Below are 27,817 nucleotides of genomic sequence, written 5' to 3'. Positions count from 1 at the left end.
TCGGGTAATCAGTATATATGCATGCATCAGGAGCTTTGGTCCGGGTCTTTGACGCGCGCATGAGGTGTGGCGAGCAGCGAGACAGCCTGTGACGTCGTTTGCCTGGACATGCAGATTAGCTTTGGCGCTAGAAGGACTGTTGATGGGAGGCACTTGGACGCTCGCAGGAGCTGCGGTAGGGACGGGGAGGTCGGGAAAATTGAAATGAGTGCCTGAAGCCATGGTGTTGTGTCGGACCGATGCGTTGTGTATCTTTAACATTGATAAGATGTGGTGGGAATGGGAAGGGGCGGTGGGAATGATGGTAGGTTGTTTGTTGTGATGATGTAGTTGTATTGGGGTGGGTTCGACGACGGTGGTGGTGGTGATATGTCAGTGCTCTGGCATATGTACGTGTTTGTCCGCCCTAAGGCCGTGCAGGCGAGCCACGTGTAAAGTGCAACACTGTGTACGGGCGACAGCGTCGTGACATTTTCAAATGTTTTGCTCTCTACGCTACCTGAGCTTTTTCTTGATTTCTTTCCTGCACAGTCGATGTCAATATTGGTTGGATGTTGTGTTGAGCTGCACGACGGCGTTGGTGGAGGACATCAGTGCAACGATCCACCGAGTCCACTGTGCACCCACTGAATTAGTGGCCTCCTGCGGTGTCGGCCGCTAAAGGAGCCCACTGAAGCGCCAAATTTGCCCACTGAAATCACGAACTGCCCCTGAACGCCCCGAATTGTCCACTGTAAAGCACCAAAGCACTGCAGGGCTTGAGGGCGTAAAGAACGCAGCCCCTCTTCGTCTCTTGACCAAAAGAACTGCCCCTCCAACCACCAAGCCTCTTCGCTTTAATGGCAGCCAGTAAGCCCCTCTTGCAACCACCACGATTATCCGTCACCAGCCATTCCCATCTCTCCTCCACCTGCTCCTTGTCATATTCGTCTCTCGCAAGCCATCTCCGTCCGCATCACTAGCACCGTTGCAAGGGTGCCTGTTCTCTCTTCTCCTCTCGCCGTGTTGCCGCTGCGCCGTTCCCACCCCGCGGACGCCTCTCGAGACCACCTTGGCCACCTCGTCAAGAGCTTCCCCGCCAAGCCTGTCGCCAGAAAAAAATCACACACCAATTGCCATTCTCATCCTGCGAGCCATCTTCTTTCTGCAGATAATCTCAACCCTGCCCTCGTCTGCTCTTTTGCCAGCCGTCTCGTTAAAGCCGGCTAGTGCCTCACCTTCTTTTCCCATTCTTCAGCCGCATCATCGCCGTCCCGCACGCTCGAACACGAGACAGACAGAACAAGACAAGCTTCCGTAGCACGCGCACAACCTGCATCCAACCGTACTGCATCGCTCGTCTTTTTGCCTTCTCCGACTCCCCTCGACGACAAGGGCTGGCCACCCGGAACGCTTCCGTACATACATAGCATAGAACTCATTCGCACAAAAGGTAAGAATTCACAAACACGAGAAGCACCAGATGTCACCCACCTTCCTTGTCCTTTCGTCATCCTGCTTGCCCCTCCCCAACCCCAGCACCGGCTTGTCGTATGGCCTCTGCCTGTCTTGCTTTGGGCGCCGTTACTCGAATGCTCAGACGCCTTGCCGTTGAGAAGCTGTGCGAACCGCCATGGCCTATCTCGCCTTGACTTGCGCCCGCCTCACGGCCGTCTGTCCTGCGCCCGTTCGCTTTGCGCCTTGCCGTCACCTCGCCGTCACCTAACCGCCGCGATGCGATGGGCCCCGCGCGGGCAGCTTGCGAGGTTGGCTCTAACGAGCTGCTACCGATAGACCAGGCACACGCTGGACACGCTGGACCCGGACGCATGGACCGACGCATGTATGGCTCCTGTACGGAGTACGGCTCCTGTACTGATGCAGCCATGGCTGCAGGGCTGTCGTCCACGCCCAACCGTGCCATCCATCACAAGTGTCTACGGCTACCACGCCCGTACCTACCTAAAGGCCCCGGCTGCAGTCCCCTCGTCTCGCCTCGCCTCGTCTCCCCCGCGGCTTCGACCCCGGTGGCGGAAGACCCTTGCTATATACACTACCACGTCCCCTGCCTTTCCCGCCTCTTCTGCTTTATTATGCTTCACCCACAGTCTGCTTGGCTTTTCTTGCTGTCCACTATAATTATTCTGCCCATCTTTGATCCACTGTTGTCCATGATTTCTCTTGCAACCCAACGGTCCGCCGTCTCGTCCTCGTCTTCCTACCCGCCCAACTACGCCTGTCCCGAAGACTGCACCTGTACCAACATGCCCGTCTCGGACGGTGAAGACGATGTTGGTTCCTTGCAGGCCTGTCGGGCCTTGTTGCATGTGCCGCACAAGATTGCTGACTATCCACTCTACAGTACTCGGACGACGAAATGGACGTTGACCTCGGCGATGCGGTGGACATGCCCACCTTTAGCCAGATCCTAGAAATGGACGAGCCTGGTGACCGCGAATTCTCTTCTTCCATCGTCTTCGGCTTCTTTGACCAGGTCGAAGAGACCTTTGCGTCCATGGACAAGGCTGTGTGAGTAGCTGCTCGCTGGCTCAGACAATAAACGGCGCGCGCTGACTCTAATAACAGGGAGGCCAAGAACTTGGAGGAGCTTTCCTCGCTCGGCCATTTCCTCAAGGGCTCTTCGGCTACCCTTGGCCTCGTCCGTGTACGCGACGGCTGCGAAAAGATTCAGCGCTTCGGGAAGCTCGAGAACGAGGACGGCTCAGCAGAACCCAACGCCGATCTGTGTCTCGACCGCATCAAGGAGGCCCTAGCCACGGTCAAGACGGACTACCAGGATGCCGAAATACGTCTGCGCAAATTTTACGAGGCCGAAGATGCCTAATTCTATCTTTTGCACGGGCTGCATACCTGGAGCCGCGCTCCATATACCTACTGGGAAAATAGATTCGAGCGGCATGAAAACGAGGCTGCAGGCGCATCAGGCACAGATGCACTGCCAGAGATGGACTTGTGTGGAAGGATCCAATCCCAAGGTATCGCATCTAGATGGATGCAATGCAACATACCAGACGCTTGTACAGATTAGACTGGAGATTGGGGAGCCAGTTGGACACGACGATTCAGCGTAGATTCGCTGCACGACATTGGGGGCGCTATTTTGAATACCACGTTTGCATTGGCAGCGCATCCTACAGGACACTGCTTTTTTATAAATCAAGACATCATTTTTACTTGTACTGTCCGTGTTAAGCCAGCTACCAGGCTCACGAGCATTGTAGAGAATTGGAATTGGCGTCTTATGCTTGTGATACTAAAGTGATGGGATGAAATTGATTCTTTACAGATAAAATGGAAGTCCCGAAGCAATGCTGTAAGTGTGTAGAATAAAGTCGAGGCTGCCTCGCCAACAATGAAGACACGAAAGCAGCACTGATACAACGAAGAGGAGCACATGGTGCTAAGGAATCATCTATTTTCGAGCTTTTTTGCTTACAAGATATTACCTGATCTGCGTGCCGTGGATCTTGGATCTTTCAAAGATCTAGTCCAAGATATCACTACACATAAAAGCTGTGGCTGTGCCAGCCATGCATCTCAGATCAGGTCGATACCGCGGCCCATCTCCCCACTAGCTTCACCCTCCTCTCACCACTACCGCGTTTCTCCGTCTGCATCAGCCACATCACAAACTCTACCATCTTTGTCGCAGTACAAATGGCAGCCCGTCAAGCTGCACCCGCCCGCCGCGGCGCCCACCCTACGCATTTCCTCTGCATCCCGCTCCTGCGACGGCAGCTGGCGCGCAACATCAACGGCTTTCGCGCCGACGTCAGCAACATCAACGGCGCCGCGCCGCTGCCGCCGGACGCGGTGCGGCCGCCGGGCACCATGCACATTACGCTCGGCGTCATGAGCCTGTTCCAGCCCGGCCAGTTGGCGCGCGCCGTGGCCGTGTTGAAGGAGCTCCGATTGCGGGACATCCTGGCCGAGACGATGAGGGCGGGTTCGCAGGAAGGGCATGTGTGGCTGACGCTCAAAGGAATGGAGGCGATGCAAGATGCCTCACACACCGGCGTGCTATACGCGCCGCCGCTGGATGTCGAGGAGCAGGGAACCGGCGTGCTGTATGCGTTTTGCCAGGTGGTGCGGCGCAGGTTTATAGAGGCGGGGCTCATGGAGGCGGAGAAGAGGCCGTTTCTGCTGCACGCGACGGTGGTGAATACGACACATGTGAAGCGGATGAGGGGGCAAGGGAGAGAGAGGCTGATGCTGGATGCGCGGCCGTTGCTGGAGGAGTACGCGGAGCATGTCTGGCTGGATCGGCACGAGGTACGGACGCTGGCGATTTGCAGAATGGGCGCGAAACCAAAAGGGGAGCACGGTGATGAGGCGTATGAGGTAGTCGAAGAGGTGGCTATCTAGATAAGTTAGGTACTGCCTTGGTATTTGCAACCGACCAAGAGCCGGGAGAGAAGAATGTGGCGCCAGTGACATGGGCTTGTTGGCGTTCTGGGCTCAAGAGTGGCACTTGGAGGATAGGCGTGCGCATGCGAAGAAATATCGCTACAGCCCTTGCATAGCAGCGCATGTGCAACCGGCAGCGTCGACTGACGGCATAATTGCCTGATGTGCTATCAATTTACGTCGAGCTCAAAGAGACCGCGCAAACGAGACCAAAGCTCGACAACCACATGGCTACAGAAGTCACTGAAATAAAGAGTTGTTCAACTATTGCCGCAGTATCCATAGAAACCAGAGTCCAGGCCCTTCGCAAAGTAACGGCTCTTGCGAGAAAGACAAAGAGCATTTCTGGCCCTCCCACAGCTGTTGTACCTGGTCTGGAGCCCCGGCCGCCGTGCAAGACCGAGACCACCATAAATGGATGGCGAGGTTCAGGAACATGGACGCGCAAAATAAATTCTAACTTTCTTGCTATTCTATACCAGCCGAGCTTTTCCTCCCTCATCGTCTTTGCCCTTCGAATTCTCCGCGACAATTCTTCTCCACCGTTCTTTCCCCCATCTCACAGTTAGGACTTGCGCCGAACTACCTCAAGGCGCGCCAACCAGTAACCCCTCCAGCCACAGCCCCGCGCTGACCTCCATCCACCAGCTTCAACTCCGTCATTCCACGTCGTACATCACGCTGACCTCGCCCCAGGCAGCCAGATTGGCACCTTGGCTTTTCATCGCTACATCTGGCACGGCAGCAAACTCCACGAGACCATCCCCGGTTTGCTTTGCAACAGCAACGCGACGATGCGTGACGACCTATAGCAACGGATCGATTCCCACACGCACGAGATCAACTCGACAACCACCATGAGCGCCTCCGACAAACGCCGCACACACGGCGGCACCGGAAACCATGTCCTGCGAACGGCCTCGTCCGCGCGCCATGCTCACCATAATGCTGGGCCGGGCAGTGGTTCGACTGGGGCCAGCGCCGGCGCAGGCAGCGGCGCAGGCAGCCATTTACCAGCAGTGCCCCAGCGCGTCGCCGTGGTCAATGCCAGCGCCGTGGGCGACGACACGCACGACACCGCCGACAAGGACAAGGACAAGGACGAAAAAAAGGAACCGACCGGAACGAGCAGTGGAAGCACAGTCACGCGCACATCATCGTCGCGCACTGTAAAGGATAAGCACCGCGAGCGCGATCGGGACCGAGATAGGGAGTCGGCGAGCCTTGCTGCCCAGGTCAAGCAGAAAGACGAGCGCATCGCGTATCTGGAGCGCGAGATGGACACCATGGAGCGCGAGTTTCAGCACCAGTTGGATAAGATGAGCGCCAACGAGAGCGAGACGGCGATCTTTTGGCAGTCCAAGCACAGTACGATACACCAGCAATATTTACGGACCGATACGGAGCTACGCCTGCTGCGGGCGGAAGTGGATGTCCGAGAGGCAGAGAGAGAAGAGCTCCGGCAGGGCTGGGACGTGCTACGGCGAGAGATAGAAGTGCTACGGCGAGAGGTGAAGGATAAGGATGAAGAGAATCGCGCGCTACGAGGGCAGGTGCGGGGTCTCAAAGAGTTTGTGAGCACAAGCACGAGGGCCGATGGCCAGACGAGCGACGAAGTTTTCGGCGACGGTATGGCGCGGTTGGGAAACGGGCTACAAAATTGGGTTATTTCCCATTTCCGAAAGGCAAAGCTCGGTGAGTCGCGTTTTTGGCCAGTATTCCACTGGCCATCAGGAGCTAATTGCTGGAACAGACTTGTCGAAATTAGGCGACGAAATGACGAGGGAAATCAGCACGCTGGTGCCCATGTATGAAGAGCTTGCCAAGACGGCCAAGGTGCACTTTTTGCAATCCGTCGTCTCGCGGATCCTCGTCGACATGATTTTCGACTCTTACTTCGTGGGTCTGTCGAAGGACCAGACAAACTTATTCCGCCAAATGGAGCAGCTCCTCTCTTCATTCTGCGGCCAGGAGCTGGAGCCGGTCAACCAATGGCGCGCATCAACCCTAACGTTGCTCCGACGAGAAGCACCGCAGCTCCTCCAAGACGACACGACCACCTTTGCCGAGACGGTGGTATCACGCACCAACCACATTCTCGATGCCCTGACCGGCGACACCGCCATGGCCAGCAACGGAACCGAAGGCGCGCGCGACGCCTCCCTGCGCGTGCTCGTCAACAATTCTATAGAGCTCGCGCGGCTGCTCGTCGTCCAGAAGGCGGTGCTGCGCGTGTACATGCCACAAATCCTGCCGCACCAGCGCGTGCTCTTTGAGCCGAGCACGATGGAGGACATTGGCGGGGCGGAATATGACGATGATGATGTTGGCGGGCCGGTGGAGCGCGAGGTTGGGTGTGTGGTGTTTCCGGGGGTGGTGAAGCGAGGGGATGAGCATGGCGCGCAGATGCAGTACAGGAATGTCATTTGTAAGGCCAAGGTCGTGTGCAGGCAGGAGTAAAGACGTTTTGTTTGGAATTTGCAAAGAGTTGGGAGCCTGTATTACGATGATATGAAGACAGTGAAGAGAGCATGCATAACGATTAAAGAAAGGTTGGGGCAATGTCCTGGAGTGCTTGCTTTGGGTCAGCGGCCCTGTCGCTCACTTCAACAGGTATCACTTGCGGGAAGCTCTAAGTGGCCCTGGTGCTAATCCTCTCATACTTTGCATACCGCTTGGTTTTGACGCAGTGTAGTTGCCAGAAAGGGTGCCACTCGTATAGAATAAGGCCTTTGTCGGGCATAAGATGACAAGTTGGAGTTACTAAACTATTTCTATACTGTTGAAATATAGATATAAATATTTAGTTTTTCTCTCTCTCTCGGTTTCTTTTTTCCCCCATCTTCTTTTTTCCCTGCCCTTTTCGCTTTTGCAAAATTCGCCCGTCCGCCTGGTTGCTAGCTGTGAGTTCGCATCCCTTGTGCGCCTTTGTCGCTAGTACTGAGGTAATTTAGGGGGTATCAAGCATTACTTGCTGAAAGTCTTTTGTATCGCGGCTGCTTTCTATCCCTCTGCTTGGACATGGAGGGGATGTGGCTCGGCCGTTGCGAGTCTGTCACCGGTAAGTTTCCTGGGAGTGCTCGAGGTCCTGAATTCGTCGTTCGCATAAGCGCGCCTCCAGCAAATTGCATGACCAGATAATGCGCTACTTTTCTCGGGAGGAACATTCGAGATAAGAATAGTACTGAAGATATAATATAGGGTCTAAATTCTTTTGTTCCCGGCGACGGTAGGCTGGGCGGCCCTGCTGCGGTTGTCCGATACTTGACCAATATGACTCAAACACACAACCTTCAGATAGGCGTTTTGGGGGTTTAGCTCTTACTTCAATCTGACGGTAGGAGGTTCAAGATAAACTCGCAGATATTGAATAAGAACCGCAGTTATTGAAGCAGGCGAGCGTGGGTGCGGGTGGTCCAGCAGCAGCAAACCTTGCGGCAGCGACGACATCATACTGATTTATCCCTGTAGAACGAGACTGCTGAAAAATGTCCTAGTCTTCGCACAAGAACAGAAAATGAGGCAAGGTAAACCAGTCTTTTCCGCTTTCTTGCCTGCCCATTCACGGAAGGGGCCAAGTGTTCGGGTAGGAGACTCGAGACATCGATGCTTACAGCGACAGACCAACAGACACGAGCACAACAGCACAGCAGCAAAGCAACACAGCATGAATTCATCAGCACTAGAAACGTCACTGATCACGCTTTTGGACTCGGCCAGCCGAGCTCTCTACACCTTTGCCGCTCTTGAAGTCTTGGTGCTCTCCAATCTGGGCTCCGACTCCGGTACCGCCTTTCGCGTGTTCCCAGTGCCTAGTGTTCATCCCGACTACCTATGAGCGTACCGTACCTCTACGCACTGATCGTGATGCTTTTAGCCCCGTCCTTGGTCACGAGTAGGCATGCAAACGAAGGGCTCTTTAGACGGCACATTTAAATATGAGCAGCTGCTTATCCTAAAAAAAGCAAACTCTGGAAATCAAAGGCTAACTAGTGCAAAGAGTGTGAGAGTCGGCATCTGTTGCCTCTACTATGTGAAAAGTTGGCAGCTTCATGGCAAAGGTGGGGGGGAAAGAAGAAGAAAACTAGGCCCCCTGGACAACAAAAAAAAAAAAAAAAAAAAAAAAAAGAAGACACCGCGTGCGAGCTTTGGTAAGTCAAGGGCAATAAAGATACAGATTTAGTAGACTCTTTTGACCGTGGTCGTGATACGGTCTCCATTGGCATGGAGATCTCGGTTCTAGTGTAGATCTTGCAGAGCACCAGTGCTGATAGATTGGTGACTTGGTGTGAGACGGTCTACTGGTACGTCGGTACCTACCTGTTGCCACCTGGTGAGGGAGTGCAACGGCCGTCTCTACATCTCGTACCAACTCAGGCAGCAGAATACCTTGTCGTAGTCACCCATGGGTGATCAGCCTAGGATGCCAACGACGCGTTGGATCGACAAGACATGGCTGTAGGTCTCTGCTATTTGTAGAAGCGGGAGCATACCGGGGTAGGGGGCAAGGGCAGACCTGGCTGACCTACTGGTGTGCCGAATTGGAGGTTGCAGGCGAGAGCAGATACTGGTAAGAAGGCATTGCTTTTTTCCCGGACAAAGCTATTGCAGTCTAGGCCGTGGCCATTTTTAGGCATCGCGGGGTTGGTGGGCTGTAATTACTCGAGATGGTGCCCGCAGTCCATCTGGTGCTAACTAACTTGGAGCGTGAGCGCTCAGGCTGATGATTCAAGAGTGGATGCCGCCGTGGATTTAGTGGGAGATGCCCCTGCGTGCGAGGCGCTAGCCCTGCACAGGCGAGTCAAATGTCTCGCCCTGGTGCATACAAAGTAGGTAACTAATTCAGGGACTGACTGGAATGTAGAAGAATGAAGCGAGGACTGGTTATTGGGCACAAGTGACGTCTAAACAAAAATCAAGAAAAAAAAGAAAAAAAGAAAGTGAAAGACTGGACAGAAGCATGAACGACTACTTGCTGAATGTGGACGATCGCGGTGTCCGGTGGCGCTAGGTCTTGATAGTCTGATAGGTAGGAAAGAGACGGACGGGTTCAAGAAAACAATTGAAGCCAGGCGACATCTCCTGGTGACCCCGAGTCAGCCACCTGCATTCGGCCAGCCGCCCACCCAACGCCCGGAAATCGTCCGTCCATCTCTCTCCATGCGGGCGTTGCACGTTGCCGCCCAGCCAGATGGTCTCATGCAGGCGGGCTGAGAGGTGTCGAGTCAGCTGTCAGCGAACGGGCAATTTTGTCGCATGTTCCACGTTTTGTGTCTCTGGGTGTGACGATGCACTGAACCAACGAGCTTATTTCCTGGTAAGACGGTGTGTTTCCAAGTCGTCTCCGCCAAGACTAGAAAATGTGATGCCGCTGGGACCATGTAGACCAGGGGCGCCTTTGCTGCCAAGGGAAAAAAAAAGATGAAGAAGGAAGATTGACAAATCTAATCAACATCCTTGTGCATGCACAGAAAGTGTAAAAAGCATAAATGACAGCCGCCATCAAAATGTGGTCGTGCTGCTTGTCAAGTTGTCATTGAGGGCCACGCGGCGCGGCTGGTGCTCACATGTACTTTGCAGCCGGGCCTTGTACAGGGGACCGCTAATGGTAGGTAGCGGGCCGTGATTACCAGTTAGTGCTGGCAGTACAGCGCCGCAAGTGTGTCTTGGTTGGGAGCGGCGGCCGCGCCGAGACGGGGTTCTGCATGCAGCTGAAGCGAAAGACAGAGATAATCTATAACGTTACCTGGCAAGCTTTGAAAGAAATCGCCAGAAAATGTGTGCATCCGTGTGTTTCTTTTTCGTCATGTTTTTATTTTCTTGTGGCTTTTTACTCTGGCCTGGACGCTATAACGCATGCATTATTGCATGAGGGTTCGGTACAGCGCTGTAGATTTGCTCAGTCAACTGACACGCCACCGCTAGAACGGGCGGGCACCCCGCCAGGACGCCCTACCCATGTTGCTTTTGCTTGGTTGGTGTAGGCAGTGGTTGTTGCGCATGCAAAGCACGCCCTGAGCTAGCGCTAGTCATGCCCGCTGAGCCGGCTGAACCCGGCCCACCAAAAGCGCCCTGTGGCCACTAGCACTTTACAAAAATAGGCCCAAGGTACCTACCTACCTAGGTACCTTGTGTATAGCGCCGTTTTAGTGATCGTTGGCCTGCTACCACGCCTGGGGCCTGCTCCCGTGTCTCGCTGCAGCCGCTGTATTCCAAGTCATCCTCCGGACTCAGCACACCACACCACACCACACCACACCTCAAGACGCCCTCTTTACACCCCCTTTGTCCCTGGGCCATTGGCCCTTGTTCCCCTTGCCGTCTCTATTATTGCTTTGCATTGACTCTTTTCTTTTTCCCTCCTTCTTTCACTTTGAAGATATATCCTCTTGCCCCCGTTGCCATCTCGGCTCAACCAGTCCTTTTCCGTCGCTTCACTTCTGCACAATTCACCCGACAGCGAGATTTTCCGACCCGCCTGCCTGGCCACCCAAGTCTACCTAGTGTAGTCGCCTTGCCCGAGTCTCCTTACTACCAGTGGCCTGACCGAAAAACTACCTGCCACACACCAGCTGGCCCAACCTCACGCAAACATAGGTACCGAGCCGAATCCATCTCCTTCCTCGAGCCGAATTCGCCTGGCACTGCGTCTGGTCTGCGTCGCTTTGCAACCAAACAGCACCCTACCTACGACTCATCCTCATCCTCCATCATTCGCTCCATCGCGACGTTTGCCACACCCAACGGCACCATGTTCACCCAGCCCGTGCCTGCACCCGCAGCCGCGCCGCAGCCGTCCACGGTGTCACCCTCGCGCTCCTCGCGCCTGCGAGGCCTCAGCTACCTGCGCAATTACACACACAACCACATTCTCTCCCGCGACGCCTCCAACGCCAGCACCAACAACGGCACTGCCGCCACCACCGCCTCGAGGCAGTCGGCCGGTCTCACCAGGTCCGCCTCCTACACGCCAGGCGCCCTGTCCAACCCGACGCCCACCTCGGCCAACGCGAACCGTCTGAGCCTCGTCAGCTCGACCCCCGAGAGGGCCACCCGCCAACCAACGGCCTCCGACTCCATCCCCGAGTCGACAGCAGAGTCTCAAGCCCAGCAACAGACGGAGCCAGCCGCGACTGCCTCCGACGACGACACTACCGCTATGCGAACAGCCGCCGCCGACACGGCCGGCGCTGCTGGTCCCACCTCGGCCGCCGAGGCAGCACCATCGATTCGTTTCTCCTCGTACTTTGACCAGCGCGCCTCCCGCCCGTCCCTCACCTTTTCCCCCATCACCCGCACCCTGCCCAGCGGCACCGAGGTCATTCGCGTCGGTCGCTACTCGGAGCGCGACACGGCGTCGCTCGCCAGCGTCACCGGCAACCAGCCCTCGGCTGCCAATGTCGGCTTTAAGAGCAAGGTCGTGAGCCGTCGCCATTGCGAATTTTGGTACGAAAACGGCAAGTGGTACATCAAGGACGTCAAGAGCTCCTCCGGCACCTTTCTCAACCACATCCGCCTCAGCCCTCCGTCGCAGGAGAGCAAGGCCTTTGCCGTCAATGATGGCGATATCGTGCAGCTGGGTATTGACTTCAAAGGCGGCGAGGAAATGATTTTCCGTTGCGTCAAGATGAGGCTTGAGCTGAACCGCGGATGGCAAAACAAGCCCAACAGTTTCAAGTAGGTCCCGACCATTGCGCGAAATTAGCATTTTTTGAATTGTGACTTGCTAACAAGCTCCAGCGTCGCTGCTCACAAGCGTCTGCGCACCATGGCGTCGGCCAACACGGCGGCCGGTGCTGCTGCCAACTCATCCCAAGACTGCTCCATCTGCCTCAACTCTATTGCTGTATGTTTCGTACTTGTCTATCCAACCACCTAAACAACCGCTAACCCGACTGCAGCCCTGCCAATCACTCTTTGTCGCGCCCTGCTCACATACATGGCACTTTAAATGCGTCAAGTCGCTCCTCATGTCGCCACAGTATCCCGTTTTCATATGCCCAAACTGCCGCGCCGGTGCCGATCTGGAAGCCGACGTCGAAGAACCTTCAGAAGAATGGGAGATGTTTGACGAGCCTGAAAAGAGCGACAAGGACGAAAAAGATGAGAAACTCGACGCCATTGCTGAGATATCACCCCCCGCCGCTGAGCCTGAAGTCGCCGACGTGGACCGCATGGACATTACGATCAGTGAGCCCGCCGACGCGCAAGAACCCTCAAATCCCACCGCCCATGCCACATCCTCGCCGCTGCCTATCCGGCACGCCTCTGGTGCGCGCCGAGGGACGCCCTCGCCACCCCGCCCAGGCGCCGAAGGCCCCATTACCCCGCGAAACGATGTTGGACCATGGGTACTCGATGGCCGCGCCGGGCGTGACTCCCCCGAAGGCGCGCAAATGACGAGTCTCGACGCAGCGGCGACCGAGATGGATCTGACCATTCACGCGGGCGACGAAATTGCACAATAAACCACACCTAATGGAATATCCCCACCTTCATTACACGAACCTAGCAGATTGATGGCACTCAACTCTGCAAATGACGACCTCATAGACTGCGCGTTTCAACATTTCTTTTGTTTTCTTTTCTTCACATCATTGCTCTTCGGGGTATGCAGGACCTATTTCCTGATTTCCGCAGTGTGGCGGATTGTCTGGCGTTGATTCCTTTTGGGAGCATTCTTGCATTTTGGGGGAGCATTTCTTTCCACCGACTTTGTACATGACATTGGGAAAGGGGGTGTTTAGTAGTATTTTTTACAAAGCAGGCGGTGCAGCATGCTGGCCCAAGGCGGGCGGTGCTACTGTTAATATATGAATGAAGAACCTGTTGCTGCTCAAGACTCCGTACTGAATTGTAGAGTTACAAAATTGTAAAACTGGAAATTTCAATCGACTGACATCTGCTCCCTTCGATGGTGACTTTTTTTACCAGAAACGCATCTCGCTCTTTATAAATGCCCTTGCCACGGTACGCCTCCCCATGCGCGCTCACGCACAGTGACGTCCGCCGATCGGAGCCCACTGCGAGTTGTTCCGATATATCGCCGAGCCGGCAGCAAATTTACAGAACCACACCACCGCAGCCAGCCAACCCCATGCTCGCTATAGTCAACCTCGCATCATCACATACATACACATCCTTCTTGTCGCACAGCACCACACAACCATGTTGCGACAACTAGCAGCGCGGCTGCCCCTCGGTAACCGGGCCGCCTCCAGTGGAAGCAGCACCATTCTGCGCCGCGCCACCGGCCTCTCCCTACCAAAGCGCTCCATGGCGACCGTTTCCGTAGAGGGCATCCCCAAGGTACTTTCACCACCTCGCCTCCCTGTTCCGTTTCCGCCCCGATTCTAACAAGTTTCTGTTGTGCAGGAACCCACCGACCTCGACCACATCACCACCCTCCCCAACGGCCTGCGCGTCGCCTCCGAGGCCCTCCCGGGCTCCTTTGCCGGCGTGGGCGTGTACGTCGAAGGCGGCTCGCGCTTCGAGGACTCGTCGCTGCGCGGCGTCTCGCACATCATGGACCGTTTAGCGTTTAAATCCACGTCGGCCCGGTCCGCCGACGACATGCTGGAGCGCGTCGAGGCGCTCGGCGGCAACTTCCAGTGCGCGAGCTCCCGCGAGAGCATGATGTACCAGGCGGCGACGTTCAACAATGCGATCCCGCAGACGGTGGAGCTGCTGGCCGAAACGATCCGCGACCCGCGCCTGACGGACGAGGAGGTCGCCGAGCAGATTGAGACGGCGCGGTACGAGATTGCCGAGATCTGGAGCAAGCCGGAGCTCATCCTGCCGGAGCTGGTGCACACGGCGGCGTACAAGGACAACACGCTCGGCAACCCGCTGCTGTGCCCCGAGGAGAGGCTGGGCGAGATTGGGAGGGACACGGTGCTGAGATACAGAGAGCGCTTCTACCGACCGGAACGGATGGTGCTGGCCTTTGCGGGCGTCGAGCACAACAGCGCCGTGGACCTGGCCAAGCAGTTCTTCGGAGACATGTCGACGACATCCGTATCGTCCCGCCGGGGCTCCGAGTCCAGCGTCGCCACATCCTCCTCCTCGTCCTCCCCCTCTTCTGCGAGCACCAGCAGCGCCGCCGCCGCCTCCTTTTCCACATCCGCCTCGCGCGCCCACGCCACGCCCACATCCTCTTCCTCCCTCGTGTACCCGCCGTCGCAGTACACCGGCGGCTTCCTGACGCTCCCGCCGCAGCCGCCGTCGCTGCACAAGACAAACTTTACGCACATCCACCTCGCGTTCGAGGGTCTACCCGTCGCGTCCGACGACATTTACGCGCTGGCCACGCTGCAGACGCTCCTCGGCGGCGGCGGGTCCTTCTCCGCCGGCGGGCCCGGCAAGGGCATGTACTCGCGGCTCTACACCAACGTGCTCAACCAGCACGGCTGGGTCGAGTCGTGCGTCGCCTTCAACCACAGCTACACCGACTCGGGCCTCTTTGGCATCTCGGCCTCGTGCCTGCCCGGGCACACCTCGGCCATGCTCGACGTCATGTGCCAGGAGCTGCGCGCCCTCACCCTCGACGGCGGCTTCTCGAAGCTCGGCGCCGTCGAGGTCGCCCGCGCCAAGAACCAGCTGCGCTCCAGCCTGCTCATGAACCTCGAGTCGCGCATGGTCGAGCTCGAGGACCTCGGCCGCAGCGTCCAGGTCCACGGGAAAAAGGTCCCCGTCCGCGAAATGTGCGCCAAGATTGAGGCGCTGACCGTGCAGGACCTGCGCAGGGTCGCGAGCATGGTCGTCGGCGGCAAGGTCAAGAATGGAGGCGGGGGCAGCGGTGCGCCGACGGTGGTGCTGCAGGAGGCACAGGCCTACGGGCTCACGAGCCACACCATGACGTGGGACCAGATCCAGGACCGCATCGACGGGTGGAAGCTCGGACGGAAGCAGTAAGAGCAACTGAAGGTTCCTTGTATAATAGAAGGGGGAGAGACACCATGTACGATATAAGCATAGAACGGGACGAGGGGGGCATGTATATGACTCTAGAGTAATGGTAAAAAAATCAACTCTAATTGACAATTGAAGAAGACAAGATGTTGATTCGTTTGCTGTGTGGTTCGTAGCGGACGAAAAATATATAATCGGTAGAGTACTCGAGTCTAACGCTGAAATAACAATCCATCTAAAGAGACAGACCCCTGTGTATGTGATGCTCATCATGGCAACTCTCTATCCGTTCTGGTGTATATCCTCCTCTGCGCGTGCCTTCTCCGTATGGTATCTATATAACTATGTATGCATGTCTGTGGGTGCCCGTCCTCTATAGCTTTGATCGCACCGCTTCCAGTCTATACTTGACATCCTTCAGCGCCTTGTTGCTCGGCTTCCAGTCGTCAAACTGCCTTAGGAGCTCCTCCGTCTCCGCGCTCAGCTCCGTCTTGACAAAGTCCTCCTCGAGCAGGCCCCTCATGATCCACGGCAGCACGTACGGGTTTGGCGAGGCCAGCGCGGGCGCCACCGCACCTGCCGGTGTCGCCGTAGGAACCGTGCGGTGCTCGACGCGGCACTCGGGGCTGGGCTTGGGGACCGACGTCGTCTCCAGTGCGTGTACAATGGCCAGGTCGTACACGGCGTCGTCGTAGTAGAGCCGCGAGTGGCCCTCGCCGGAATACAAAGAGCCGGCGAGCGCGAGGGACAGCTCCCTCACGAGCCCGTGGTCGCTGACGCCGAGGTTCCGGAGCTTGAGCGCGAAGCCGACCAGGTGCGCGATGAAGTCGGGCGCGTGGATGCGGCCGTCGATGAAGACGGCGCGGTATATATACGGATGCGAAGCCGGTGAATACACGGCCGACTGACCTGTTAGCGAATATTTGAAAGATGCAAGGACAAAAAGTTTACCTCCATGGGGACGACTTGATCATCAATGCTGCCGATAAAGGTAACGCGCGCGCCGTAATCGAGCACTCGTTTCAACGCAGCCTCGAAGCGCTGCGAGTTTGCACTCTGCGGGTTCCCGAAATCCCACAGCTCCGCTGCCGAGCCAATCAGCAAACTCGACTTGTAGTCCGGAAACGGGCCCAGCGCGACGCCCGCCATGGCACACACGCCAATCTTGGCATTCGTAATGATGCCCAGATCAATGAGCTTGTCGAGGAGCATCATCGTGACGGGCACGCCCTGCGAGTGGCACGCCATGACAATCAGGTCTGCCTGGCGGATGTGGTCGATCCAGTTGAGGAGAAGCTTCCACAGATTCTCGACGCGCTCGCCGATGCGCCCCTCGCCCTCCAGGGCCACCTTTTCAATCGAGCAGTCGGCGCAGCCGTGGGCGTCGGCCCAGCGCCGGATGCTGTCCGCGCACAGGCTGGCGAAACGCAGCGACGTACCCTTGGGCTGCCCTATCATCGGCCGCAGGTAGGTGGCGGGGAAGAGCCCGTGGACGCCAATGGCCAAGGCACGCTTGATTTTGGGCGTCTCCTGCACGCGAAAGACGTGGTTGGCGGGTGGCTGCGATGTTCGGAGCAGCAAGTTTGTGATTTGCTGCAGGATAGAAGGGTTGTCTTTCATACGGTATGTGCTCGCAAAAGATGGCAGCACAAGATTTGCGGGATGTTTGGCCGAGGCTTCGCTCTCTGCCACCGACTTGATGGATACTTCTGTCTTGGTAGTCGACCTGCGGCTCTCAGCGTCGCTCTGGTCAGGTTTGCAACAATTGGGATCGACGGGATTAAGCTGGCCGCTGGCGGGGGATGGAGGTCCTGACTCGTCTACCGACACTGGCCTTGGACGCTTATTCCTCCCCCATGTTAGTTTTGAGTCTTTAGCTTTGCCTTTGTCTTTGCCATTAGGTTCAGATGAGACGGTGTTTTCCGTCATGGGCAGCGGATGGGCCTCTGAACCCTCGCCAATGACGGCGATTTCGCCGGACTCTTGAGTGGGTGGCTTGTCCTTTTGATTTGGCGTAGCTTTTGACCAGAATGCCCAGGTTGAACCAGCTTTGAGCGGCGGTTCTTGCGTCTGCTCGGACGATGCCGGCGCATCCTGCATGACGACATCGGTATCAGTCTTTCGGGCATCATCAGCCTGCTTCTTTTCCGAGTCGATAGCCATGGCTTCAGGCGCCGCAGTTGTCCACAGCCCAAACCAGGATGTAGCCGGATGCCGAGGTTCTGACTGAGCGGTCGGCGCGTTGACGACGATTTGTGCTGGCGGCGTCGACGGTCGGGGGAGCTCTGGTTGCTCTTCCGGAATCGGTTCTGTGACTGTTGCAGGTGTCCTTGTGAGCCAGCCTAGCCAGCCAGCTTGCGGTGCTTGCGCGGGTGTTGCTGGTGGCGGGATGTCGTCGGAAGCCTTGACCGTCTCTGGTTCAGTAGCTGTGCTAGCCGTAGTGGTCGTACCGTTCGGCTCTGGTGTCGTTTTATTGTCGTCAGATTTCGTGGGTGTAGTTATGTTCTCGTTGGTTTTCGTCGGCGCTGCTTCCTGTGCTGGCTTATCCTTTGTCGCTCTCGAGTCGGGCCGGGCCATGGACGCCTTCGCCTGGTCCGAGGCTGCAGCCGACTCACTCAGCTTGCTGCGGATGCTGCCGGAGTCGTCGCCGCTCCGTGATTCGAACCGTGTCAAGTCGGCGTTTTTGGATCGAAATGTGTCGCCTTGGATGTTTTCTCTCGCCACCGAGATTGACGCTGCTGCCTTGGATGGCCGGGGCCAGGAACCGTACCAGCTCTGGGTTTTGCGAACCTGCGAGTGTGAGATGGAGCACCAAGGGAGTGCTGAAGAGGACGTACTTCTTTATGATGCAAGAGGTGAGGTGCTCCCTCTTGCCCATCATTACTTGGTGGGATATGTCGGGGCATGGGTCGGCTGGAGCGCGATGCATCTTCCGAGGCAGATGCGTGGGCGGGCCGCGGGAGACTATCTTGTGATTGCGTGGCGGGAGGCACCTCTGCTGTGACGTCGTCGGTGTTGGGGCGCTGCCGTTTTCGCGGAGCCATGGTGATGGCTACCGCATTTCCTGCGGAAATAGTACGATGGTCAAAGAGGATACTTTCAGGGATCAAGACACGGTCAAGAGTCGGCCATGATGCCGTGCCTGGTGCGGATGGTTGGCTGTATTGTTAAGCACGTCAACGGTTGGCATGCAAGCTGATTGTCGCCCGTTCCTGGCCGGAGCTCTGTAAATGCACTGTAAACAGGCGGATTACGCACTGGATTACGCCGTTCCAGCGACCCCGCCACCCGCTAGCGGCCACTGATCGGCGAGCCTGTAGCGGCGCGCTAGTGACCTGCCTTGTGGGCTCGTGCTGAACTCTTCGACTGTCGTTGGCCTGATCGAACGCTTTCATCCACGTCCACGGTATTCACATGTCAGAAAGAAGGCTGCGTACAATGGACTCGAAGGCAAGCTTCAATTTTCTGTTCCTGTACTGCCAAGGAGTATGATGTGCTACTAATAGACGGCTGCATACAGACATCTTGTCTCTGTGCTGGCGATTTGTGTGCACTGTTCCGAATCTGAAGATGGCTAATGAGGCTCTTCACTTACACCAACTTTTAAATTATCTAGGTTTTCCCTAGTGCTTGGCCTGGTGGCAAAACAGCAGCGTTTGTACAGGCCTACTGCCGCAGTATTCCACCAAGCAGCATTGCGCAACATCTAACCTGCTTATAACCACAATGAAACAACTAATTAGACGCATCTCAGACTCGATAAGAAAATCCTACGTAATTGCTAATCTACCCAACCTAGTAGTTCCTTCAAAGCTGAGTCGCTGTTCCGTTGAGCCGATGAGTAGCCTTTGATTTGAAGGCAACCGCTCTCAGAGCTAGGGCTAACGTGGTGGCTGATAACGTGCAAAGGCTGGAAGATTTCGCTACGGAGTCTTACAGCACGTCGACGGCTAGGCCGCATCTCGTGATGAATAGGACTTATAGAAAGGCAAAGGACAGATCTGTATCTTCTGCATGGCCAATAGTGCGCTTCCCAGCCTGATACAGCTCCACGTTGCCGAGCCAGGTCAGGTTCTGTGACTCCCAGTGATACCAATACTCGGAGCCATTACTCCGCTCAAATTTCAGTCGTCGTATTCGGGGGGCAATATTCCTCACAGTGTCAAGTAAAGCTGTCCCAAGATCAATTATATCCATCTCAAAGTTGATCGAAGCGTAGCGGTGCTCGGCCGGAGCCGTATGTGCATACATGACCTTTTCGTATAGCCCTTGGCCTCGGCTTTGCCTACAGGTCTGCATCACGGCTGGCACAGGGACGGGGAGGTATGGATCCGGACCCAGAGCCTCGTTGGGCAGTCTCCAATTTCTTTCACTGTCTCGTGGTCCCTTTGACGCTTGAATGGCCCTGACGCCGACGTTTCTAGGCTCAACAGAATAGACCCATATCAGAATGCGGACCTCGGTTGGAAGTCTCGAAAACAGATGAAATGCGAACATATTTGCGGCGCGTTGCGGTGGCCGACCAGTGGTGCGAAGGCAGCGCCTAAACGTTCCATCTCTCTTGAAAGCTCTTCAAATGGGTAGATAGATTCGCGAACGGGCGATATATCCTCTTTCGTCAGAGCGGATGGTAGAACCCGTTTGGCGTTCGGCTATGCCCGCGACCTTTTACACCCGCGCTTGGCCTCGATTGTTAACCCATGTAATAACGGTAAGGCAAGTGTGGAGTATGCAGATTAGATTATTTAACTGAAGAATTAGATTGTCGCGTGACCTGCCCGTACGCCGCACTATCCGCACCCTGCGACCCGTTCTAAACACACCCACAACGAAGTTCGCATTTACTGGGCAATATGGTTAAGTTTTAGATGGCTTATTATACTGCCACTATTGGCTATCAGGGACCTGGCCGTTGCATCCGCCTACGGGCCGGCGCATATTGACTATTGGCTTGGCCTTGTGGGCTGACATGAGTGGTGAAAGACGGACTCTAGGAAAGGCGGGTGAACCCCGAACCTTGAGCAAGGGAAACAAAGAAAATTGTGCAAGTACAAACGCGTGACAAACGTACCAAGTCTCACGCTTATTAACAGCGAAACCGAGCAACTCCGACCATAGGGCGCCACTTGTCTATATCGTTCATACTGTCAACACTGCAGTTTTGTCATCACCCGGCGATGAAGTTGCTATTCGTGATTGCCCTAGGGGCTGCGGTAGCAGAGGCGACTAGCAGTCCAACGTTAGACTGGGACCCAAACACTGTCAAGTCCTGTGTTGAATGGTACAACAATGGCATGCGAGAAACATGCGAGTACATCAGAGATTACTTTGGCATCACCCCAGAGCAGTTTTCAAGCTGGAACCCATCGATTGGGCTGGACTGCAAGCCTTGGAAATTTCAGTCGTACTGTATCGTGACAAAGGAGAGAATCGAAGAATACTCCAGAACACATATGACCACCGCCACTACCTCGACGACGGCTACGGAAACTTCTTCTACAAGGGACATCGGCCCATCGCCGACGTCTTGGGCGGAAAAGGGTTGCTTTGTCGAAGGAACCGACGGCAATATTCTCGAGAAACTCATGAGCGGTGACGGCGACGATGCCCTCACCGTCCCCAAGTGCCAGGACCTGTGCTATCGGGAACGAACCCGCTTCACCGGTCTCAAGAACGGAAACCAATGCTGGTGCAGTGACTATGTCATCGGAGACCATGCCAAGAACCAGACCGATTGCAACATGCCCTGCACCGGCGACAAGGCGACAATCTGCGGCGGCAAGGACCGCATCAATGTCTTTGACGCACAGTACAAAGGCCTGCTCCCGATTTATTCGAGAACCTGGGGCGCCAGCTCTGGTACATCTTCGTCGGCTGGGGCTTCTTCGTCAGCAGGAGCTTCGTCATCGGCTGGAGCTTCTCCATCAACGAGTACGCAGGCGTCGCAACCGTCTTCTGTGGACGTGGCTCAGTCAAGCTCGGGAGCGATGAGAAACGCTGTTATTTTTGGGATGTTTGGCCGCGCATAGGGAGTTTGTATGGAACCAGCGAGGGGATCAAACGACAACTTGTATCACGATCTTACTCAACGTTTGTTGGCTGGGACATAGGTTGCGCCTCCCATCACCAGAAATGAATGAAGAAAGAGTGGGATTAGAATGCCGCTGACCAATGAGGGACCAGGACATCATGGCTCGATGGCGGCTTCTAGCAGTCGCAGAATAGTTAGCTGCCGCAGTAGTATTATTAGTCAAGGAATTATAGTTATACAAGTAGGAATATGTGACACTGCAAAAATAGTCCAAATTTTAATTTTTACTCTGTCAAGTTACCTATCACCAAGCAATTGAGCTCACAGGCTTCGACTTCACGACCCATAATTCTTATCGGGCGAGCGGTCTAGCTTATCGCATCTGCAGAAAAAAAATTCGAGGGACGCCTGCTAGCGCATCAAGTCTACGGTGCAGGCCATACATGCAACTGCGCAAAGACAAAATTGTCTTCGCTTTTGTACATATCCGCCGCCATGAGCAATCTCAAGCGAAAGGATGCCCCTGGCGGCCATCCTCCTGCTAAATCCGCCAAGCAGTCTAAAGAGGCGAACCCATCCAAGACCGACAAGCCAAAGCCCGCCGACGCACCGAAAAAGGCGGTTGTTTCCGTTCTCAAGGACGAGGAACCTCTTTTCCCCAGAGGCGGTGCCAACATCCTTACGCCTCTCGAACAGAAGCAGATTCAATTGGAGGCCAAGGCTGATGCTGCGCACGAGGAAGAGTTCTCCCTCGGCGGCAAGCCCCAGAAGAAGAAGAAGCGAACGGCTTCCCTCAAAAAGGCTGAAAAGAAGACTGAGTCCAAGTCTGAGGAAGACTCTGTAAAAATTGAGAGTCTCAACTTCAAGGTACTTCTTTTATATTTTTCTTGCTAAAGATGCGCCACTAACTCTTGCAGAAACTGGTCAAAGGATCAATCGTTCTCGGCCAAATCACACGGATTAGCAATCTCGCTCTCGAGGTCGCTTTGCCCAACAACTTGACTGGCCACGTCTCTATCGTTGCCATTTCCGAACAGCTTACGAACCGACTACAAGGCGACGCCAAGGAAGACAACAACGACGAAAAAGAAGACGACTCTGACGACGAAGGCGAGGATGTCGACCCCAAGTCCATCTTCGAGATTGGCCAATTTGTTCGCGCCTTTGTTTTATCCACAGTCGACGGTGCTGTAGCCGGCAAAGGGAAGCGCAAGATTGAGCTTTCTCTCCGCCCGGTTGAAGCCAACACCGGGCTCAACAAGGACGATGTGGTGCCCAACTGCACTGTCGCTGCCGCTGTAGCCAGTGTCGAGGACCACGGATGCATCATGGATCTTGGAATTGACGGGCTGAGCGGCTTCCTCCCAAACGGCGAGATAGAAACCAAGATGAACCGCGACCGCCTGCAAGAAGGCGCCGTCTTTCTCTGCCAGGTCACCGCCAAAAAGGGCAGTGGCAAGGTTGCTCAGCTCACCCTGAAGCAAGACAAAATCGGCAACGTCAACAACCACCCTGCCGATGCTACGACTATCAACACATTTCTCCCCGGTACCGCAGTCACCGTCCTGGTTACCGGCAATAGCAGCAGGGGCATCTCAGGCAAGATTATGGGACACGTCGATGCCACAGCCGATCTCATCCACTCCGGAATTGGTCCCTTGGGCACCGATGTTGAATCGAAATACAAGATTGGCTCCAAGGTCAAAGCCAGAATTATCTGCAACTTTCCCACAGCAAAGAGCCCTAAACTGGGCATCACGCTGTTGCCGCATCTGACAGCCCTTGCGAAGAAGCGTCCCGAAGGCCCCAAACGGTCCAGCCTCCCCCTACAAGTGCTTCCTATTGCTTCGACAGTCGAAGCGTGCACGGTCCGTCATGTCGAGACCGACATGGGCTTGTTTGTGGATGTCGGCGTTCCTGGCCTCTGTGGATTTGTTCACATTTCCCGCGTCAAGGACGGCAAGGTCGATGCCCTCTACGAATCCAGTGGCCCTTACAAGGTCGGCTCGACACACAAGGGCCGTGTTATCAGTTACAATGAAATGGACAGCGTCTTCCATCTGTCATTCCAGAAATCCGTTCTCGAGCAAACATATATTCGCCACGAAGACGTGCCTGTCGGGACCGTCATAACTTGCGACATCGAAAAGATGGTCATCGACGAAAACGGTGTCAACGGCCTCGTTCTCAAAATTGCCGAAGGTATCACTGGCTTCGTCGCTGAGCGTCATCTATCCGACGTCAAGCTGCAGCACCCCGAGAAGAAGTTTCGCCAGGGCATGAAGATCAAGGCCCGCGTGCTGAGCAACGATCTGATCAAGAAGCGAATTAGGCTCACTCTCAAAAAGACTCTTGTCAACTCTGAAACCCCCATCATCACAAAATATGACGATGTCAAGGTTGGCAGCCAGGCGCTCGGCACCATTATTAAGCTCGAGCGAAGCGGCGCCCGAATCCAGTTCTACGGTGAGCTGCGAGGATTCTTGCCCATTTCTGAGATGAGCGAGGCCTATATTCGTGATCCCACAGAGCATTTCCGCGTTGGCCAAGTCGTCAGTGTTCATGTGCTCGACGTTAATCCCGAGCAAAGACGCCTGGTTGTTTCTTGCAAGGACCCCGGCGCATTCGGTCTTGAGAAGCAAACTGCATTGAAGGATTTGTCGCTCGGTGACATAGTTTCCGCCAAGGTCATTCAAAAATCTGAAGACCAAGTCTTTGTCGAGCTCGACGGCAGCCTGCTCAAGGCTATTCTTCCTGTCAGCCATCTCACCGACAAATCCGCGTCCAAGAACCAATTTGCGCTCAAGAAGGTGTCTGCTGGTCAGACTCTCTTCAACCTGGTTGTGATTGACAAGAATGACAGCCGTCGCTCTGTCATTCTTACGCAAAAACCTAGCCTGGTTGAGGCTGCCAAGGAGGGAAAGCTGCTCAAGTCTTTCGAGCAGGCCAAGCAGGGCAAAGTACTTGCTGGTTTTGTGAGAAATGTCACGGCGACCGCGGTCTTTGTTCAGTTCGCCGGCTCACTTCACGCACTGCTTCCTAAAGCACGTCTCTCGCCCGAGGCTCAGGCTAAGCCTAACTTTGGTCTACACAAAGATGACTCCATCGAAGTCCGCGTCGTATCCACCATCCCCGATCTCAGCCGCATCATGGTCGCCCCGGCCTCTGCACCTGCTGATCAAGATGTCGCCGGCAAGAGCGAGAAGGCCAAGGCTGCTCCCGCTGACGGTCTCGCTTTTGGCTCCGTCACAAAGGCCAAGATTACCTCTATTAAGGAAACACAACTCAATGTACAGATTGTCGATTCTGACGTTCAAGGCCGAATCGATGTTTCCAACGTCTTTGGCAACTGGGACGACATTGCTGACCCCAAGCAGCCGCTCGCCACCTTCCACAAAGGCCAGGTGCTGCGTGTCAAGGTTGTGGGCGTGCACGATGCTAAGGACCACCGTTTCCTGCCCATCTCTCACAGATCCGCTCACTCCATCCTGGAGCTCACGGCGCGCCGAACTGACTTAGACGCCGAGACACCGAAGGAGCTCACCTTTGGCTCCCTCAAGGTCGGACAAGCTCATATTGCGTTTGTCAACAACTTTACGCAACAATACCTCTGGGTCAACTTGTCCCCCTCCGTCCGTGGCCGCATTTCTGCTATGGAAGCATCAGACGATTTGTCGCAGTTGAACGACTTGGAAGGCAACTTCCCTCCTGGGTCTGCTCTCAAGGTCCACGTAACGTCTGTCAATGCCGAAAACAGCCACCTCGATCTTTCTGCCCGCTCTTCCTCTTCCAAGGACATTGTAACCTGGGATTCTATCAAAGCTAATATGGTTATCCCTGGAAAGATCACAAAAGTCAACGAGCGACAGATCCTTGTCAAGCTTAGCGAGTCTGTCTCTGGACCCGTCCATCTGCCCGACATGGCCGACAACTTTGACGAAGTCAATACCACCCAGTACCGCAAGGGTGGCATAGTCCGTGTGTCCGTAGTTGACGTCGACAAGAGCAACAAGAGACTACGACTCTCTATTCGCCCTTCGCGCATCATGAGCTCTACTCTGCCTGTCAAGGATAAAGAGATCACCGATCTCGCTCAACTGTCCTCCGGTGACATCGTTCGAGGATTCGTCAAGAACGTTGCCGACAAGGGCCTTTTTGTTCTGCTGGGTGGTCAGGTCTCTGCGCTGGTCAAGATTTCCAACCTTTCCGACCGCTATTTGAAGGAGTGGAAGGATCAATTCCAGGTTGATCAGATGGTGAAAGGTCGCATTATTTCTATCGATAATGCCACCAAGCAAATTGAACTGAGCCTCAAGTCGTCCGTTGTCGATGAAGACTACACGCCTCCCGTTACCTACAAAGATATTTCTGTTGGCCAGATCGTTACCGGCAAGATCCGCAAGGTGGAGGACTTTGGTGCTTTTATCCTGGTTGACAACTCGTCCAACGTCAGCGGTCTGTGCCATCGCAGCCAAATGGCCGAGAATCCTGTGCAGGATGCTACCAAGCTCTACAAGGAGGGTGACATTGTCAAGGCCAAGGTCCTCGAGGTAGATGTCAATAAGCGCAGAATCAGCTTTGGCTTGAAGCCGTCGCTCTTTGAGGACGAGGACACGGATATGGACTCTGACTCTGAGCAAGGCGCCGCTCTTGTCGACGAGGATGACAGTGATGATGACATGGATGAGGGTGCTCTTCTCAAGCTCATTCAAGCCCGGGCGAATGATGACGATGACGAAGATGATGATGAAGAGGGAGACGACGATGAGGACGACGATGAGGACGACGATGAGGACGAGGAGGAGAATGATGAAGCTGGCAGTGACGAAGACTCGGAGATGGACGACGCACCTGCTGGTGCTGGCCTGGGTGGTGGCAAGTCTACCTGGACGGCCGATCCCTTTGCTGAGTCAGGCTCCGAGTCTGAGGGCGACAAGCCCAACAAAAAGGCAGACAAGACTAAGAAACGCAAGAAGAACGAGATCGAGGTTGACAAGACAGCCGAGCTCGACACCAATGGCCCCCAGACCTCGAGCGACTACGAGCGTTTGCTCCTGGGTCAGCCCGACTCGTCCGAGCTGTGGATCGCATACATGGCCTTCCAGATGCAGGTGAGCGAGCTGCCCAAGGCGCGCGAAGTGGCCGAGCGCGCCATCCGCACCATCAACATCCGCGAGGAGACGGAGAAGCTCAACGTGTGGGTCGCGTACCTCAACCTGGAAGTCGCCTACGGCACCAAGACGACCGTCGAGGAGGTCTTTAAGCGCGCTTGCCAGTACAATGACCCGCAGGAGATTCATGAGCGCCTGGCCAGCATCTACATCCAGTCGGAGAAGCTCAAGGAAGCCGAAGCGCTGTTCGAAGCCATGGTCAAGAAGTTTGGCGCCAAGGCGCCCAACGTGTGGATGAACTATGCGCACTTCTTGCACGTCACGCGCGCCGAGCCCCCGCGCGCCCGCGCCCTGCTGCCGCGTGCGATGCAGCAGCTCGGCGCCGCCCACGGGCAGACGGTCGTTTCGCGCTTCGCGGCGCTCGAGTTCCACTCGCCCAACGGCGAGCCGGAGCGCGGCCGCACCATGTTCGCGGGCCTGCTTGACACGTACCCCAAGAAGGGCGACCTGTGGAACCAGCTGCTGGACCTGGAGATGGGCATCGAGGGCGCGCAGGCGGACCCGACGGCGGTGCGGGACGTGTTTGAGCGACGGACAAAGGTCAGGGGCCTGAAGTCGCAGCAGGCAGAGAAGTGGTTCCGCCGGTGGACGGCGTTTGAGGAGAAGATTGACCCCAAGGGCAAGGGCAAGGTGACAGCCAAGGCGCAAGAATGGGGGGCGGCGTTCAAGGCGCGCAAGGAGGCGGATGCGGCAGCGGCGGTCGATGAGGAGATGGAGGAGTAGGGGCCATGCATCGGTGTACATGAATTTGTTTGCGTTTCTTTGTCAGTTTGGTTATGATTTTAATTGTTCCATAGTTGTCTGCATGGGTAGGAAAAGTAACTGTGCTCTACGAGCTTAAATATGACTAAATATCTCTATTCGTCCTGCAGTAAGCGTATCCTGTAGTGTTGTCGAAGACAGAAGTTACTTGAAACATTTATGTACCGACAGCACGCCCGGCTTGAGGTCAATAGGCGCAGAAAATGAGATGTAATCTGCTTTTGCTCCCGTGTATACCGAATTACCTCTACTCAATCTTGATTTTGTGTAAGGCTGGCCAGAAGGTGTTTGTCGTGAAGATGTGTAGGGTACTTGCCTAAACGGGGAGAGCGGCTCGGCGCCGACATGTGGAGTCGGCCGGTTGGCCGTCCGCTTGCGAGATGCTTCATCAATCCATCTGGAACTAGATTGAGGAATGACGCCTGTCGCTTTTGCCAAGGCGAATTTTACTGCGACATCCCGATCTACGTGCTGGAGCGCTGGAGATGCGAATCTCAAAGCGGAATTAGAAATCGATCATCATCGGTCCAAGGTT

The 27,817-nt window shown here is 55.5% G+C and overlaps 9 protein-coding genes across 9 annotated transcripts; 7 read left to right on the top strand and 2 right to left on the bottom strand.

Annotated features, from left to right (window-relative positions):
• Positions 1 to 2,150: 2,150 nt before the first annotated feature.
• Positions 2,151 to 2,824, top strand: LMH87_007450 (uncharacterized protein; the record flags this gene model as incomplete). Its single annotated transcript, XM_056192541.1, has 3 exons — positions 2,151 to 2,270; positions 2,342 to 2,508; positions 2,566 to 2,824. 3 exons carry the CDS (start codon positions 2,151 to 2,153, stop codon positions 2,822 to 2,824), a joined length of 546 nt encoding a protein of 181 aa, XP_056060752.1.
• An 833-nt stretch (positions 2,825 to 3,657) lies between these two features.
• Positions 3,658 to 4,365, top strand: LMH87_007449 (uncharacterized protein; the record flags this gene model as incomplete). The annotated part of the gene is made up of 1 exon (XM_056192540.1): positions 3,658 to 4,365. One exon carries the CDS (start codon positions 3,658 to 3,660, stop codon positions 4,363 to 4,365), a length of 708 nt encoding a protein of 235 aa, XP_056060751.1.
• Positions 4,366 to 5,264: 899 nt separating this feature from the next.
• LMH87_007448 (uncharacterized protein) lies at positions 5,265 to 6,867 on the top strand (the record flags this gene model as incomplete). The annotated part of the gene is made up of 2 exons (XM_056192539.1): positions 5,265 to 6,102; positions 6,161 to 6,867. The coding sequence occupies 2 exons, from the start codon at positions 5,265 to 5,267 to the stop codon at positions 6,865 to 6,867; spliced, it is 1,545 nt and encodes a 514-aa protein (XP_056060750.1).
• Positions 6,868 to 11,158: 4,291 nt separating this feature from the next.
• On the top strand, positions 11,159 to 12,875 carry LMH87_007447 (uncharacterized protein; the record flags this gene model as incomplete). The annotated part of the gene is made up of 3 exons (XM_056192538.1): positions 11,159 to 12,084; positions 12,148 to 12,253; positions 12,309 to 12,875. 3 exons carry the CDS (start codon positions 11,159 to 11,161, stop codon positions 12,873 to 12,875), a joined length of 1,599 nt encoding a protein of 532 aa, XP_056060749.1.
• A 700-nt stretch (positions 12,876 to 13,575) lies between these two features.
• Positions 13,576 to 15,321, top strand: LMH87_007446 (uncharacterized protein; the record flags this gene model as incomplete). Its single annotated transcript, XM_056192537.1, has 2 exons — positions 13,576 to 13,716; positions 13,783 to 15,321. The coding sequence occupies 2 exons, from the start codon at positions 13,576 to 13,578 to the stop codon at positions 15,319 to 15,321; spliced, it is 1,680 nt and encodes a 559-aa protein (XP_056060748.1).
• A 370-nt stretch (positions 15,322 to 15,691) lies between these two features.
• Positions 15,692 to 18,362, bottom strand: LMH87_007445 (uncharacterized protein; the record flags this gene model as incomplete). The annotated part of the gene is made up of 3 exons (XM_056192536.1): positions 15,692 to 16,222; positions 16,270 to 18,108; positions 18,156 to 18,362. The coding sequence occupies 3 exons, from the start codon at positions 18,360 to 18,362 to the stop codon at positions 15,692 to 15,694; spliced, it is 2,577 nt and encodes an 858-aa protein (XP_056060747.1).
• A 934-nt stretch (positions 18,363 to 19,296) lies between these two features.
• Positions 19,297 to 19,815, bottom strand: LMH87_007444 (uncharacterized protein; the record flags this gene model as incomplete). The annotated part of the gene is made up of 1 exon (XM_056192535.1): positions 19,297 to 19,815. One exon carries the CDS (start codon positions 19,813 to 19,815, stop codon positions 19,297 to 19,299), a length of 519 nt encoding a protein of 172 aa, XP_056060746.1.
• A 680-nt stretch (positions 19,816 to 20,495) lies between these two features.
• LMH87_007443 (uncharacterized protein) lies at positions 20,496 to 21,347 on the top strand (the record flags this gene model as incomplete). Its single annotated transcript, XM_056192534.1, has 1 exon — positions 20,496 to 21,347. One exon carries the CDS (start codon positions 20,496 to 20,498, stop codon positions 21,345 to 21,347), a length of 852 nt encoding a protein of 283 aa, XP_056060745.1.
• Positions 21,348 to 21,844: 497 nt separating this feature from the next.
• On the top strand, positions 21,845 to 27,243 carry LMH87_007442 (uncharacterized protein; the record flags this gene model as incomplete). Its single annotated transcript, XM_056192533.1, has 2 exons — positions 21,845 to 22,216; positions 22,267 to 27,243. The coding sequence occupies 2 exons, from the start codon at positions 21,845 to 21,847 to the stop codon at positions 27,241 to 27,243; spliced, it is 5,349 nt and encodes a 1,782-aa protein (XP_056060744.1).
• Between the last annotated feature and the right edge of the window lie 574 nt (positions 27,244 to 27,817).

This window comes from Akanthomyces muscarius, chromosome 1 (genome assembly GCF_028009165.1).
Source record: "Akanthomyces muscarius strain Ve6 chromosome 1, whole genome shotgun sequence".
Taxonomy (NCBI): Eukaryota; Fungi; Ascomycota; class Sordariomycetes; order Hypocreales; family Cordycipitaceae; genus Akanthomyces; species Akanthomyces muscarius.
Note: the sequence above shows the minus strand (reverse complement) of the source record. Positions and strands in the feature narration are given on the sequence as shown.